This window comes from Lipophrys pholis (genome assembly GCF_963383615.2).
Source record: "Lipophrys pholis genome assembly, chromosome: 13".
NCBI classification, from domain to species: domain Eukaryota; kingdom Metazoa; phylum Chordata; class Actinopteri; order Blenniiformes; family Blenniidae; genus Lipophrys; species Lipophrys pholis.
The window spans coordinates 15,840,489-15,857,103 of record NC_137632.1 but is presented as its reverse complement, the minus strand read 5'-3'; the positions used below and the strand labels follow the sequence as shown (position 1 = coordinate 15,857,103).

Below are 16,615 nucleotides of genomic sequence, written 5' to 3'. Positions count from 1 at the left end.
TAATTTGAAGAGTTTGACATCTGTATAAGGGGAGTGACATCTCACTATTGATCACACAGTACCTTCTGATTCTTTTGATCCATCTAAAGCCCTTAATGTAATAACCAGCATCTCATACTGTGTTTGGACCGGGTGTACTGAATGTTTGAAGTATTTTCACAAGCTTTTTTGTCATATAAGTATTACTTCAAAAGGAGTTTCAATCATTAGATACATATGTACCATAAGCAAGTTCAGAAGTTGGACAGATTCAGGTTCGTGTGTTACGAATGTCCACATGCTGTCCCTGACTAAACAGCTTCAATTGAGACACGTCACAGGAACTGATGGATTCCACCAGCTTGTCACCAGAATTTTACTGGTTTTGAATCACACTGAGGAGAGATTACAGCTGTGAGTCAACAATCAAGGCCGTCACACCCCAACATCTCAAGTTGCGTTAGGAAGGGAATAAGAGTAAGGCTTGTTTCAAATCAAACATGCGGATCACGATGATCCCAAATGAGAAGCCGGAATGCATTCTCTCTCGATTGGACCTCTTTCTATTCCATTATTCTGGTGACAAGGCACACGTTTTGATATCCTGTCTGTCCCTTTCCTTTATTGTTGTGACCAAGTAGCTGCAGGTCTCATTTCCCAGTGTTATATTTCTTTGTTGTGTTTGTCTGACGTGTTTGTGTTTACGCACTGTTCATCATTGGTCCTTGTCCATACATATTTTCACACATTTGTCACTTTTTTCATATTGAAACTATCATCTGTCCATGTTTTCCCACCTGGTGCGCATTGGGCTAATCCTGGAGAATTAGCCAAGTCTATGATAAAAGTTTCAATAACCTGCTGTGGTGACCCTAAACAGATAAGTCTGTGATTGGAATATATCTTTGAACAGACACAATTTAAAGAAGCTGGTTTCTAATCTTTGCTAAAATGGTCAGCTCTACATCTCAATGTAGAAGTTGTGTCTTTTACAAAATGTCAAACCATTTCTTGAAAGAACTGCGATCATGACTTGTGAAAATCATATATTTCTTTTTTCATAGAAGAAAACAAACAAAGATAAGCCATCAGTAAAATAGCTGGAGCTGCTATCCCTCCAGGCGACATCTCCACAGCACAAACAAAGCTCCTAAAACCCCACAAAACATATTAGTCTTCTTTGCTCCGTAGTGAGGAGGCAGGGTCTCAAGGGACCCCATAGGGTCAGTGGTGTGGGGGAAGAAGCTCCAATCCCGAATAAACCCTTCTCCTCCCACTCACTTCCAACATGCCAAAAAAAAATTCATTAAACACTATGATAAATAGTACAGCTTGTTTACATGTTTTATTGTTAGGATTGTCGAATAAATTTAACAACTTTTTTTTTTTTTTAATCTCATTGATTTTTTTTCTTCAACTACACATCTTTTATTATCCATAAAGAAAAAAAACACAGGTTGCATGTTAGTAGCAGTCGTGAATGACTTCAAGTTAAATGGTGACCTTTATAATCAAAAGGTAATCAGCAGTGTATAAGATCTATCCGCCTCTGATATTCTGCACAAGCATCCAAGAGGATGGAAAAGGTGAAGAAATTGAATCCAGCTGTGAATACCTTTTCTTTTGGTCTATATTTACTCTATATATCCTTATAATATTTGCTTGTTCTGTACAGGGGTGACTCTAGATGTGTCAACGCCTCAGTCTAAGATGCTGTAAACTTCATTGGATGAAATGCTTGTGTTGAAGTAAAGGGACGGACAAATGATAGTTTGCACCGATGTCATCGACTGGAAGCCTTTACTTTGTCATGTGAAGACATGATGTGTCACAACGTTTTATAGTTGACAACGTCAATTGTTGAGGCTAATCTCCTATGTCATATAATCCAGTGATTTTTTCACTCGAAGGAAGTTGCTTGGTTAATACTGAATTTGTCACTTTCCATGACAACATTTTGCAGTGGTCGCTTAATATCGGGTATGTCCTTGTTGACTGAATTTCGCTACAAGAATGGCATCCATTCATTTCACTTGATTTCTGGCCAGTATGTCTTGACTAAGCCGGGCTGAGCACGGAAAAGCAAACCGTTCTCTGTCTGTATCCACTCTGCAGACAGTCTGGGGAGCGTATCTCCAAACTTATTGAGAGTCTTGATTTCAAATGACAGCATCAGTGAGGAGCTGAGAATTCACTTTGAAGGTGGTTTCCACGTTTTTGATCTCAGCCTCAGTTTTAATGAGAGGGCATGGAGGAATATTTGTAAGCAGACGAGGCTGAGTGGGGAAAAACGGACAAAAAGTGAAGGTGAAGAGGATCTTTAAGGATCACCCACATGCGCATATACTTCAATGGTCGCTGTCAATTTATTCGCCTATTTGTTTTGGATGAATGCATGTGTGTGCATGCACATATGTAAAGCTGTTCAAGTCAATCATTTCCACCAGACTGTTGTGAGCCCCATCACCTCCATCCACCTCCATCTCCTGTTTTCCATTGACTTGTGTTCATCTCTCTTCCTCTCCATTTTCTTGTCTTCAGAACCCCTCTGATTGCCGCCGGAGTAATCGGCGGCCTCTTCATGGTGGTGATCATGGTACTGAGCATAGCAGTGTCGCTGCGCCGTAAGAACATTAAGAAGAAGAGAGCCCTCCGTCGCTTCCTGGAGACAGAGGTAAGAGAGTGACTTGATGAAAAAACAAGTGGATTAAAGGTATTTGAATGAAAGATTCTGTCTGGGTTTTTTTAAAATTTGATTTAAATTCAGCATAACGAAAATGCACGTTAACTTGTTAAGATAGATTCAATTTGTGTGATTTCGTTTGGTTGGTATCAAGTTGAAATAAAGTTTTAAATACAAACAAGATCAAGAAAAAGCAAATGCCAGCAGCCATTTGTCAGATTTTGAAATATTTTTCAGATGTTTGTATGTGTGTTTGAAACTGGAGGTGTGTTTACATGAAAGCAAGAAGAACTAGACTGAAAGATAGCGAAAAAGATTAAGAGTTTCTCCGCAAATTAGAGTGTCAGGGAAAGTTTCAGATACTCTCAGACTCGGGGGCTGACTTTGTCGCGGTATAATGGAGAGACACTTCTTTCAGAAAGAGGTAAGGGACCACACCATTAGAAGAAGAGAAAGCACTCTTTCTTTGTGTTAAAACCAGGATAGTGCATCATCTGATGTACTTGTGTGTGCCGAGTGAGAATAAGGTCTTGTTTCACGGCTTTCTCTCTCACTCAAGTGCCAGTGAAGTGTCTTAACAAAATAGAGCTAATATCACATATCATTATACTTCATCCAGTGTGCTCTACTTCTCTTACATTAGGGCACAATGTTTGCAGCCACTGTTCATTGAATACTTCAATGTTTTTCTACATTTCTAAACATGTGTTCAGTTGAAATACTGGCTCCTCTAATCATGGATACATCACAACGATGTATCCCTCTCTGGTCTACATGCTCAAACATTCTGCTTTATTATTTTGAGTTGTTACCTATCATGCTTCAATATTCAAACCTATGAACCTGCACTGCATGCAGTTTGAATCACACACATCTACTCTACGATGTCATATTTCCGTAATATTATTGTAATAATGTTGTAAGCTTTTTATCTGCTGCTTTCATCACAAATTGTACCCTGATTTATGGGCAAGATTAACAAGAAGAAGTGATTTTCATTGCTCTGATTTTTTTAGACTTGGCTTACAAGGTTAGTGTCTTGTTTTAAGACTGATAAACGTCTGGGAAATGCCTCAATCTCATTTAGTTTTTATGAGCTTAATTATGCCTTTGATTTTATTCTAAGTGACTATATTTTAATGATATCAAAACATGTCAACATTAAGTTGTTGGCAAATTTAAAGATTGCACTCAATGCCATCAATATTACATATGAATATATCATTTTAACAAAACTATAGGAAAAATATTAAATGCAATTGAAAACGGTGTGGGCTACTTTCATCTATTGAAATCTACCTGGTAAGCATCAGTCTAAAGCTTTCTCTGTGCCACTTGCCCATCACACTAATTACTATTGGATGAAAAACAACGTATTCATTACCTTTAATGTTTGCTCTTATTTAGGTTTTCTTCATATATATTGTGACGGCAGTGTTATGACAGATTAGCTGAGCTGGTGGTACAATGCTTGTTTGAATAGTCGGAAATTAATAAAGGCCAGTACTTTCAACTGCACACTCTCTCTTTGTTTGGCACGAAGCAAAACTCTTCATAACAGCTGTTCTTGAAAGAAACAGATCAATGAACAAATGACAGCAAGAACAAGCAAGCTGCAACAAACCTTTGAGGTAAACTACCAGCAAGTAGACAGAAGCAGAGAGTTCTTACAAAGATAAAGCTCATGTTTATTTAAGGCAGGTAAATCATCACAGGTACTGTTGATACACTGAAGCTAGCTATTGATTTCATGTCCAACAAAATGGATTCCAGGGGGTTAATATGTTACTGGCAGTAGTTATACCATAGTAACATGTTTCTGAATTAAACTTTACCAAACATCAGCTTTGGCTCTTGGAGTGAGAAGGCAGCTCCACTACGCTGTCCTTATGGCTGCTCTACAGCCTGAACATCTTCAGCACCACTCATGCTGGACAGCTCCCAGCACTGTGCAGCAGCACAGTGTACTGTGTGGATGTGTGTGTATGGGTCATTTTAAAGATATCTGTATTGCTTTGTGTGTGTGTCCGTGGCGCCCCGCCCCACTGGTTTCCACCCTGCAGAAGCTGATTTGTTATTCCATTTAAATGAAGAATGGCTATTGTTTTTAATCAAATGGTAACCATGAGCCAGGGGGACAGAAGCTGCCGACCACAGCCAGGCTGATTTACACCTCCTCTGTTTTCCACTCCCTGCCCTCTCTCCCTCCCTCCCTCCCCTTCTAATCTTCCACTCTTTTCTGTAATTCTCCTTATATTGCTCCCCCACTTACGCTTTTGCATCCTCTGACTAATTCAGCAGCCCGCTTCTCCATCGTTGTCTTGTTGTTGTTTCTGCCACAGTTCGTCTCCTCATCTTCCTTCTTCCCCGGATATATAATTTCTTCCTTTTTTATGATTTCATCTGTTCGGTTCCTCCACTCGAAGCAGTAATGAGACAACAAAAGTGTCAAATCCTGTTCAGGCTCCACAATTACCCACCCCTCCCCAACGCTTTTCTCCTGTTTCATCCACCTGTGCTCCTCTCCCTAGTCTATTCACACACTAAATGTCTCACTTTTACCTCTCACGAAAAAAATAAAAAGTTTAGTGGCACTTCACAGTTATGATTTTTCCAGTTGGAGAGAAAGGAAATTGTAACCTGACTTCAACTGTAAACACTTTGTTGGCGGAGTACATATATAAGATAAACTATCGAAGTATTTTTAGCCTTATGTAGACACAGTAATTATCACCATTGGATTAAGCTATTTCAGGTAGGGAATATTTTAGTTACTTCATGTAACTCCACGTTTATTGTGGCTTGGGCACTATGATGAAAGCAGAGTTTCACAGCTTGACTCCCTCAAAATTAGGTCACAGTTTTATGGAAGGAGACAGTTTTTTTTGTTGTTTTTTTCCCCCCCAATTACTATCAACCGCTTGGGTGAAGAGATCCTATTTTCTCACTTATTCGTAGTCCATGATGGCATATCCTGGAAGAGGTTTTAAGATTTGTTTGTGCACCAGGATGTGGATGTGTTTTGTGGTGTGATTGTTCAGAGCTAAAAAGGCAGCTAAATAGCATTCAGGGGATCAGTTACCTGACTAATATCAGATATTTCAGTGTTTGGTTTTAGATTGCGTTGGTATGTTATGGCTTATTTGTGGAAAGTGTTGACCATGTGCACAGGAAAAAAGACTTGATGAAAATGACAGTCCATTCTGTTTGTAGCTTTTGTTTGTGTTGCAGGATTCACTAATTGGATTTTATTTTTGTGTGTGTGTTTTTAGTTGGTGGAACCATTGACCCCCAGTGGAACAGCCCCCAATCAAGCCCAACTTCGCATTCTGAAAGAAACGGAACTCAAAAAAGTCAAGATCCTTGGATCTGGAGCTTTTGGGACTGTTTACAAGGTAAAACGCAAAATAAAATTGCTCTTTCAAAAGAAGTTACTTTGCCAAATAGGTTAATATACTTCCAAATCTAAGTTCTCAATCTGAGATTATAGAGATCATCCCACATCATGAGAGGAAGACGAGAGAGACGGATTGCAGGATGGTTAATGACAGGAAATGAGATGGAAGGCTGGAGGCGGGAGATGAAAAGAATAAGTAATAGCAGACATTGAGACCCCTGGGGTGAGAGTGAAATAGGAGAGAGCTGAGGTCACCACCAGTGCGATGATGGGATGGGGAGAGGTAGAAGAAAAGAAAAGAAAAAAAGAACAGAGCTTAAATTAGAAAGAACAGGCTCTCTCACTCTGAAGTATATAATTGGTCACTTTGTGAATCAATCTGTTCACATCCTACCACCTTTTTAGGTCAGAGCTACAGTAGCTGAAGCAATGTCTTGTTCCCCTGGGGGAATTTACTGCACCTTCAGGTGTGTCAAAAAATATTTGGTCTTATGTGAGCTACAGAAGCTGTCAGCAGCTCGGCGGTGAGGAGATATCAGAACGGCACGTAAAGACTCAGGGTCAAGGCGCGTTATGGATGTGCTGATATATTTGCATGTCCACATTTTGATGCTGCGCTGATTTACGCTCATGTTCTTTAATGCTCTTATACCTCAGAGAGTAGCCCAGTGGACAAAGGCAGCGTGTCTATTGCTTCCTTATGAGGTCAAAACGCATACATTTCTAATCTATTTCTGTTTGAATTAATTCTAAGATAAAAATCTCATTTTTAATTCAATATAGAATAATATAGAATTTTTTCTTCCTTCTTAAAAATTAGTTTTTGCTACGTAGTTTAGTTTTTATTCAAAAGTTGTTGGGGATACTTTCACTTGCTCAACTGAGTGACTGATCATATCACAAAATAAACAGTTTGGATTCTGAATCTTTTGCTTAATTGACACATTTACTATAACCAAATGTTTAGATCTTCAAATATTCAGATGTCATGGAAATATTAAGATATAAGATATCCCTTTATTTATCTCGCATGTGGAGAAATTTGCATTGGTACAGCAGGATAGTACAGAGAAAGAAGCACCCATAGCAGGAACTAAAAAAAGCAGATAAAAATACAATATAACAGAAGAATATGCACACGGTGCCTATAAGTGTGGACATGTACAGAATATGGGGGTGGATGTATTGCACAAAAAGCGGATAAAAGCAGATAAAAATACAATATACAATATTGTAGCATATGACGAAATGTCTATTGCCAAAGTTGTGTGGAGAAGAAATGGCTCATGTCAGTTGAATATACACCCCAATGGATGGGTAATGGTACATAAGGCAGTCATACAAACATCTTTAAATGGATAGAGTCAAACGATATTGATATCTTTCAAGACTTTAAGTTGGTATAAAAAAGCACCATCACATATCAGACAGTCTGTTGCACAGTGGCCAAAAACTGAACAGAATCCAACATATTTCACTATTTTGAATTTCAAAAAATGTGAAAATGACTTCCGAGTATTATTAGCGGTGTTTGAAAAAAGGTACTGTCTATTTTTCCTAATGAAAGGAACTCTCTGAAAGAGTGAGAGGCAATAAAGGCATAACCTTTCTTGTGTTAGTGATTGGCAATTTTTTAGATATAATCTGCAACTTTAAATGTTTTTGAAGCATATCATATTATCACTGTTACGGTCACTACAATTTTAGCAAAATACCCATAATTTACCCCTCCAATTATTTGGTATTGTCAAGATTTATTCGGCCGCAAACAGGAATCCCTCTGATACCCAGACTTTCTCCTTTCCCGTCCTATTCTTGTTAACAGGAACAACCCATTTAAAAGGAAACAACAAGATCTAAGATGCTTAAATATTAAGGTGCTTACGAGTATAATACAAATTACTCGGCTAGAAAATGAAAGCGCCACATTACATTATTTGCATGCATGTGGATTCAAGATAAGTCGTTGTCCTGAACAGTAATTATCTCCGGCTGTAGCACATTAGACAGTGTATGTCACCGGAATCAGAGTGAACTTTGATGTTTCAGCCTGAAATTTAGGAGTGTCGGTGCCGTCACACTGTGGCTGAACACAGGTGAAACTCATTTTAAACATTTTGCAAAAATTGAGACCCACTTGATTTCTCTCCTCTTTTAAATGCTTTGGCAGCTGCTAAATCACTTTAATCCTACCTGAAATTAAATACTTCAAAATGATTAAATAGTTTGACTCAAGTCTTATTGAAGGGCACAATAACTTTAATCATCCTGCATGCAGAGCATTCTCATACACTGCCAAGGAGAATAAAGAGCGATGTTATTTAGAAAGTTGAATTTCATAATGAGAATTCATTGCCTGAGATTTGTCATGTTTTATTGGGATTTATGAGGGGGAAGAAAACGTTTTGTGAATGGAAAAACCTGTGTCTTCATTCAGTGTAATGAGTAACTATATTTGTGTCTGAGTCTGTGTTTCTTTTTCTTTATCTAGGGTATTTGGGTCCCGGAGGGTGAAACCGTGAAAATTCCTGTCGCCATTAAAATCCTAATTGAAGCCACTGGACCGAAGGCGAATGTGGAATTTATGGACGTGAGTATCCTAAAAATGATTTTTGTCATATATATATATATATATATATATATATATATATATATATATATAAATCTTTTTACCTGACCTTCTTGACAACAAATACTTTCCTGCTCACTACAGTCTTGACTCTGGGTATTTGCTTGTTTTAACCTCTATGAGGACGACTCAGAGTTGCAGGGAAAGCATCAAAGCAGCTGATGGTAACGGCTATCGATACAGAAGCTGCAGAAGGTTTTAGCAGTAATCAGGTTGCATCAATAATGGTTAAATGCCAAAATGTACGTTCTGTTTCATAAAATGCGGGTGTGCGTGAGCAAAGAAAAACAACCCCATCACCAGAAAAATGTTTGATGTCCCTTTAAAGAAGCTTTTATGTCTCTTTAAAGTTAGAAATTCACCTTTATCTACACTTTTGTACTTGAGCACATTATAGACACTTTTCACATTTACTTAAATAAAGACCTTGATTCAGCACTTTTACTTTTTGTAAACATAAATATCTGCACTTTTAGTAAGGTAGCTGTTTTCAGAGGAGCCTTTTACACAATTCTAATTGACTCAAAAACATTTAATTAACATTTTAAAACCATTATTAAATTGACATAATTTCTGAATCCAATTATGTGTACATGAATATAAATGATTTAAATCCATTGACAAAATAGATTTTTTTTTTTTTTAATAATCTTGAAATTAACACCATCTCAAATTCAGTCACAAATAGAATCGATAATGTAAAATCATTCCTTGATTTTTTTTTTTTTTAAAAAGAGAATGAAATAAACACGCTTAACTCAACAAAACGTTACTGATTAAAAAGCGATTTGCTGCTCAGTCGAAAGATCAAACACTTATTATAAGACTTACTGAACAGGACATAGTGTGAATTGTGACTCCAGTTTGATTTCTTCAAAGCAGCACCGAGAACAGTCATTGCTACAGAAATGTTATAAGAAAGCACAAACTGCACATCAGCATGATGAAGCTATTAAGAACTAAACTTAGACCCCACAGACACCAAAATAGGAACCGTCAAGGTCCCACAGGATCACCACACACACACACACACACACACACACACACACACACACACACACACACACACACACACACACACACACACACACACACACACACACACACACACACACACACACACACACACACCCCATGCCACAGGCTCTGAGCTTGGTGAACTAGGCCCCATTTATAAAACATTAAAAAAAAAAAAAAAAAGTCAAATTTATTACCCTGTGATGATGCAATGCAGATGAAATAACTCCTATCAACACACGCACATGTGCAGTCACACACACTCGCTCACACTGAAAGCGACCCACTTGCGCTCATGTTTTGCACTTAGTTTAATAGTCTAAAAGAAATGGTTTAGGAGTGTTGGCGTTTCTATTTTTACACCAACGTCTTTGATGAATATCCCATGTGTCCTTAATGTCTATGCTAAACGTGCTTCAGGGGCTTGTCTGACAATCAGAACACCCGATAAAGTAATGAAGGGGCAACGTACATAGACATAGAATAGTGTGATATGAGTCCATAGAGAGGGAGAAATGTCGAAAGACAAAGGTGTTAATTTGATAACAGAAGTGTAAATATAATAGAATAAGTACTTGAGACCTTTAATGCTGCATTCATCCTCTCTCCTCAGAAGGTTTATGTGTGTGGCGTCTGGACATTCAGTCAATGAGCTTGTGAGTTACAGTGAAAAAGAAGAAGACGTTCGTGTAATTTGTCTCACCTTAAATGTGTCTAAACAATGAGTAGTATGGGTATTAAAAATATATGTCATTACCTACTCAATTAATACTGAAGAATAAAGGTATTGACAGAATGAGCAAGAAAGCGGATGATATAATTTAAAATTCCTCATAAACATGTAAAAGGTAAATATCCCAAGGATACAAGGGCCGATTGTAAACTGTGATTTGGAAAAATGCCATAAAAACATATGGATTAAAAACTTGAATGATTAAAAAAAAGGTTTTTTTAAGTTATCAGTGTCTGCTCTGCTCCACACACCCCGAGTAACTGACAACAGATGAGTCTTTAAACGTGTCAGCTGGGATTCACCCCCAATAAGAAGCTTCTTCGCACAGTTAACCTAAAAATCAAGATTGCATTGAAAACATGGTCCTAATTTTCTCCTCAATATCGGTTCATTTACAGTTGTAACCAGAGAGCAGGTTTTCCTGTTCAAGCAAGAGTCTAAATTAGGTTCAAATGAAATCATCACATTTAGTTAATGACATATTTTAATATGTTTTCTCATAATTCTGATTCCTGATCGCCTGAAATTTACTAACATTTAACATTAAATTGGCTAACTGTTGCATTACATTTAATTTTTCATTATCCTAAATAATTGAAAGATTTGGGCAACATCCAAGCTCGTTTGCGAATGATTATCCAGAGCTTTATTTACACATTGTCATTCACACATGATACAATTCCAGAACTTTGAAATAAAAAGTTGACACAGCAAGAGGATGCAGAAAAAGCTTTTTTTTTTAAAAACTATCTGAGCGTGTGTTCCTTGTCAAGACAAAAGTCAGCTTTTTTTTGGTTCTGAATCAAGAATAGACATCATTCAAATGCAGTGTTTCGCCTTACAGTACGGGGATTACATCCATGGGCTTTCTTCTTCAGCTAATCCAGTTTCCTTCTACAGTCCAAATAATGGACGAGTGTGAGAGTTAATTGATGCCCCTAAATTGCCCATAGATGTGAATGGGTGTGTGCGTTTGCCCTGCGAAGTACTGGCAACACTATCCTGGGCGTATTCAGCCTTCTCACACATTTGGCCCTGCGACCCTGAATGGCAAAGAAAATGGAGGGATATGATAATGAATTTTACACTCATAGCCTCTATTACTATCCAGCTCTATTGTCTTCTGAGTGCTCAGCGGTGGTTGGTAAGCTTCTGCTCCAAATGGGCTCAATTAAGCATTACTATCAGAAAGCACGACGAGGACCAGAGTTTAGTGCCTTTCCATTTGTTGTCCTACCATAATTGTGTGCATATCAGCAGCTAAAAGTCAATTGTCAGTCTTGCTGGATGTCTGTGCCGTTTTACTGTTTCCTCATTTGACCTCAGTTAAAGGAATTTGTTAATAAATCTCAGCACCAAAATAAACGACTGATCAAACTGGGAAACGGCGATCAGCACGAGGATAAACAAAGTCTGGCACGATGTTCATTATAGTCACTTGATGGGTATATTGGAAGTCATAAAACATTTCACCTATAGGCTAAATCGTTATCAGGCCGATAGCTGATGGGCTCTGAGGTTGCACTCAAGGGAAGATCACTGGAAATTACAGAAATAAAGCCAATTCCATCCATTATTTCCCAGCTAAAATGAGAAGTGTTAGTGTTTGGATTTGGCTGCAGGCCACACTCACTTCCCACTGACTGTTAGGAGATGTCACCATTGATTATTTTTTAGTGTTGCATTTATATCTCTTGTAGTTTCCCACACTTTACCTGTGCAGCACCAAGGAAAACAACACGTGTCTTTCAAGCAATCAAAAACTATGTGACCCCACTATGCATTTTCACTCTCTCAGTATTGCAAGTGTTTGGCAGGGAAAACGGGATGTTAATATCCTGCCAGTATGGTTATGCATGTACATGTGTTCAGCGCTGTGCATGTTTATCTTGGTGTGCAGTGATGACAGCAGCTGCAGGAAGATTGAGTTAGTACAGCATGTTATTGCTTTTGAAAGCTGAACTGCTCAAGGCTTCTTTTCACCAAAGGAAGGATAAATCTGTATCGAACTTTGAGTCTGTCCTTGGAAATTTTGCTTCGCTATCCTTTTGTGAAAGAAAAAGAGAACCTTTTTTTTTTTTTATTATTATTATTATTATGATGGTTTTATACAGGTTATTGTTCAGGTTTGGATCATAACTTGCTGGACTTCTAACAATATCAATGTATTATCAACGGATGATAATAGGAAGAAGAGGAGGAAGAAGAAGAACAATTAATATTAATAGTAACTCATATTGGTGGACAATTTTACATGCTTACTTGGAAAACAAAATTGTAAGATTAAATATCATTTTTATTTTATGGATATTTTTTTATAGGAATAAAAAAAAGTGTTCAGTATTCAAGTTTACAATTTTTACAGCATCACCTGTACCCACACTGCTGGCGATGACTTTGAATTTTATATTTCTATATCGCATGTGGGTTTTTATCTATTTTTTGTTTCGATAATCGCTATACTGCTTTCAATTGTATTCAAAACGCATACGATTTTGACAAAAACCCCACTGGATACTGTGGAGCTTATCATCTGCGGATCATGCTGCTTGATGGAGACATTTTGACACAAAGTATCACAGTGGCAGATAAATACTGACGTAATTCAGTTGAATTTGAATTGCCCAAACTGTCAAGGAGCAGATGACAGAAAGACTTTGCCTCTCCTGCTCCTTGACCTAATTTGTCGTGATCTTTTCCGTATTTTTTTTTTTCCCGTCAACGGACTTGTGCGGCACATGAGCGGCGGTCTGATTATGTAAGCATTGTGGTAGACGGGCTATATAAATTATAGACTGTGCACATGGTTGCATCTCTTTGTCAGTGTTCAGCGGCCCCACATACACTGTATAACTGTCTCCCCCCAATACACACACACACACACACACACACACACCAACACGACAAGTGCCTATCTGATGTATTTGATTGCAGAGCTATCCATCTCGTGATGAATTGTTACGTTAATCCATAACCTTCGCAGCCACCCCGCTTTACGTGTGTGTTCACATACTTAAGGTGGTTGCATAGTTGAGCAGAATGGATGGAGGCCTAATTCTGTCTTTGGTAGCAGTTTCACTCGAATGATAAATTGTGCAAATGGAAGTATATGATATGCAATACTGCCAACTATAGGCAAAGTTTCATCACATACACATATTTCATACACAGTAATAATGTTTAATGCATAATATATGTCATTACAAACATAAGGAGATACCACTGTACTAAAAGGATGGAGACTAGTGAGTTACAGGAATATCACCTTGCTGTGTTTACTAAGTTTTTTGTTCTCCACAAAGAATGCCGACAGTCTTGAAGTGGTGAGTCCCTTTGATGTTTGAGGTTTTGAATAAAATTCTACTTCTTTTTGACTGAGTGCAACCTTGCTGCTAACTTCAAGAGGAATTTCAGCCTGAAACAGAATAAGAGGTGCTGTGATCTTTGGCAGATCAGTCTTCACTTGTAAACATGATGAACTCTCCGACAGTGTCTCCGTCTGGAATTTGTCTCTTGACAGTAACAGAGTTTGCACCATGTAACATACATGGTGCCAAATCTAAATACCCTTCTATTCTCGCAAATGAAAAGAACAACCGTCATAATAACTCGTGAAAATTACAAAAAAGGCTAACAGCAGAATCAAAATATGTATTACTGACATGGTGAAATATATTATCTTCTTTTTAAAATCACACAAGATTGACAGTTGTCCAATTCTGAACTTTTAAACACCAAGACTCAGGCTCAGAAGTTTAGGAGTAAGCAATTTCACATTGTGTGCCGCAACCACCCACATGTGCAAATCAGCAAACAGGACAAGAAAACACTGTCCTGAGTAACATTTTGCAAATGTCAATTTTGAATAATGAATTCTTACAAAGGAAAATACTGATATTACACAAACAAACTGTGGGAGGGGAACAAAAAAAGTGTTCTTGAGAAAAGAAAACTTTGAAGGACACCTGCAGGATGCAAGTTTACATTACGAGGTGGAAATAGTTCATTGCGACCGGCCCCTGGATAATAATGTGTGTAAAGAAATTAAAGTTTGCTGATTGCCGCAGAGATATTCGAAACACATTAAAAACCTCCCAAAACATTTGGTTTTTAAACCAATATTCTGTTCGACTTCGTTTTTGTCCGTGAAACCTTTGCAAATGACTCGTTAACACAGCCAGCGTAGCTTCTGGCAATAGTGATGAATTTAAGCGGTGGCCTTATAACTTGTTCCACTGCCATCGGAGCTGTGTGCTGTACATTGGGGAAACTCCACTGTGGCTCTGTCTTTTATTGTCTGTGAGTTAATGCGAGTTGCTAAGCGTTTGTGAAGAGAGCAGTAGATTATCCAACTGTTGTAGAAGTTTCTAAGAGGCTTGGACCAGAAAAAGAATCAATGGCTTTCATGTGGGCACGGTCTCTGTTGCATGCTGCTACTCCGAGAGAGCCAAGAAAAGGCTCCCAGGATTTGTTTACCCGCAACTGTGGGAATCATGAGTGTGCTGAGCTGTGACGTTTACCATGACTTCGCCCTGGGAAGGTAGAGGATTCCCCCCCATGTGCCTTACCCATCACCTTAAATGATTATACTCAGGTCGTCCTGTGAGTCCCAACACTAAAAAATAAACTCCTCAATTTAATGTGATAAATGTTTTCAGGCTGGTTTTGTTTGTCTTGCAATTGTTGAAAAAGTGCAGTTTAATCCACGAGATCCGTGTGGAGTCACAGCAACAATGAAAATCGGGAGATTAAAAAGATTGACGTGAGCAAAACAACTTATTTCCACCAAAAAATAAATGAAAGATTTTGAGGCTTAATACACCAAAACACTGTGAGACAAAAGGCGGGATGCTGCTCTGGGTCAACGGGCTGAAACTCAACGCTGGTAATATCGCAGATTATCCCACAGACGGGCAAAAATATTTTGGGAAACAGTCGCTTATTAAATGTTGAAACTGATCATCTTCTTGTAACTTTCTCAATATTTGGGGGAATCGTGACCAAAGATCCCATTTTTTGTTTCTTGTATCATAAACCATAATGTTATATTATGGATTGTGTGATGACACAAAAAGTGGATTGAAGTATTAGCCAATCCCTCAGACTATGCCTGTACTGTTCAATAATCACATTGATACATGAATTCATCCTCTGTGAGTATCGATATTTTAATTTGTCCGATTTTTAAAATGTGTCTTATAAAATCATATCATGATTTTAACTTTCCAGTCATTAGCATGTGTTTTACCAAATAATCTCTTTTTTCATTCAAATTCTTACAAATTCTATTATGGCTTTTTCTGAGATAGTGCCTGAGACGATCAACAGATATTTTGTTTGCTTGCTTGTTTATTTATTTTTTTGCCAAACACTACTCTCGTTCATGAACACGACCACGTAAAACAAACGGGAAAAAACCACAACATCCACACATTGATTAAAAACGTATTTTCAGTTTGTTATTGTTTAACTGAATCATGAACTTGAGTAAATAATAATGAAACGGGGAGATGTTTACCTTTGCCATATTGTTACACATTTCGCCACGCACATGCCTGAGTGTGTATGTGTCTCATCCAGGAGGCTCTGATCATGGCGAGCATGGAGCACCCCCACCTGGTCCGCCTGCTGGGCGTCTGCCTGAGTCCCACAATCCAGCTGGTCACGCAACTGATGCCCCATGGGTGCCTGCTCGACTATGTCCACGAGCACAAGGACAACATTGGATCGCAGCTACTGCTTAATTGGTGTGTCCAGATTGCCAAGGTAAGGACGAAAACCTCATTCATTAGTGGCGTGAGAAGCTGCATAGTCGGTGGTTTGACATGGTTGGTGTATTTGTTTATTAATTGAGTCGTTAATTTGTTTGGTCGCAAACTCAACATGTGGTTGTGTGTTTGCGGGTTCGGCTGGCCCGTTGATCGGAAATGGGTGTTTACTGCATAAATACTTGTGTTTGCTGTGGATTACACGCGCTCGCTCGCGGCCACCTAACGGTCCCATTATGTGCGGACTAATAGAGGCCGAGCGAATCACTACATTATTTCGAGACTGAGAAAAATAATGTTTATGTTGGGCTCTGCTCCATGGCCGCGGGCCAGGGACAATGGTAAAGAGTGTGTGTGAGGGTGCCGGTGGATTTAGCAGCAGACAGCTGCTCCCTTCTTGCCAGCCTCT

The 16,615-nt window shown here is 38.5% G+C and overlaps 1 protein-coding gene across 1 annotated transcript in view; it reads left to right on the top strand.

Moving 5' to 3' along the window:
* erbb4b (erb-b2 receptor tyrosine kinase 4b) overlaps positions 1 to 16,615 on the top strand; it is a gene marked incomplete at its 3' end in the record, with an annotated part of 315,584 nt that overhangs the window by 253,076 nt on the left and 45,893 nt on the right. Inside the window, exons 17-20 of the mRNA XM_080477811.1 lie at positions 2,521 to 2,653; positions 5,935 to 6,057; positions 8,551 to 8,649; positions 16,019 to 16,204. Coding sequence (XP_080333937.1) covers positions 2,521 to 2,653; positions 5,935 to 6,057; positions 8,551 to 8,649; positions 16,019 to 16,204 — 541 coding nt within the window. The remainder of the gene's footprint in view (positions 1 to 2,520; positions 2,654 to 5,934; positions 6,058 to 8,550; positions 8,650 to 16,018; positions 16,205 to 16,615) is intronic.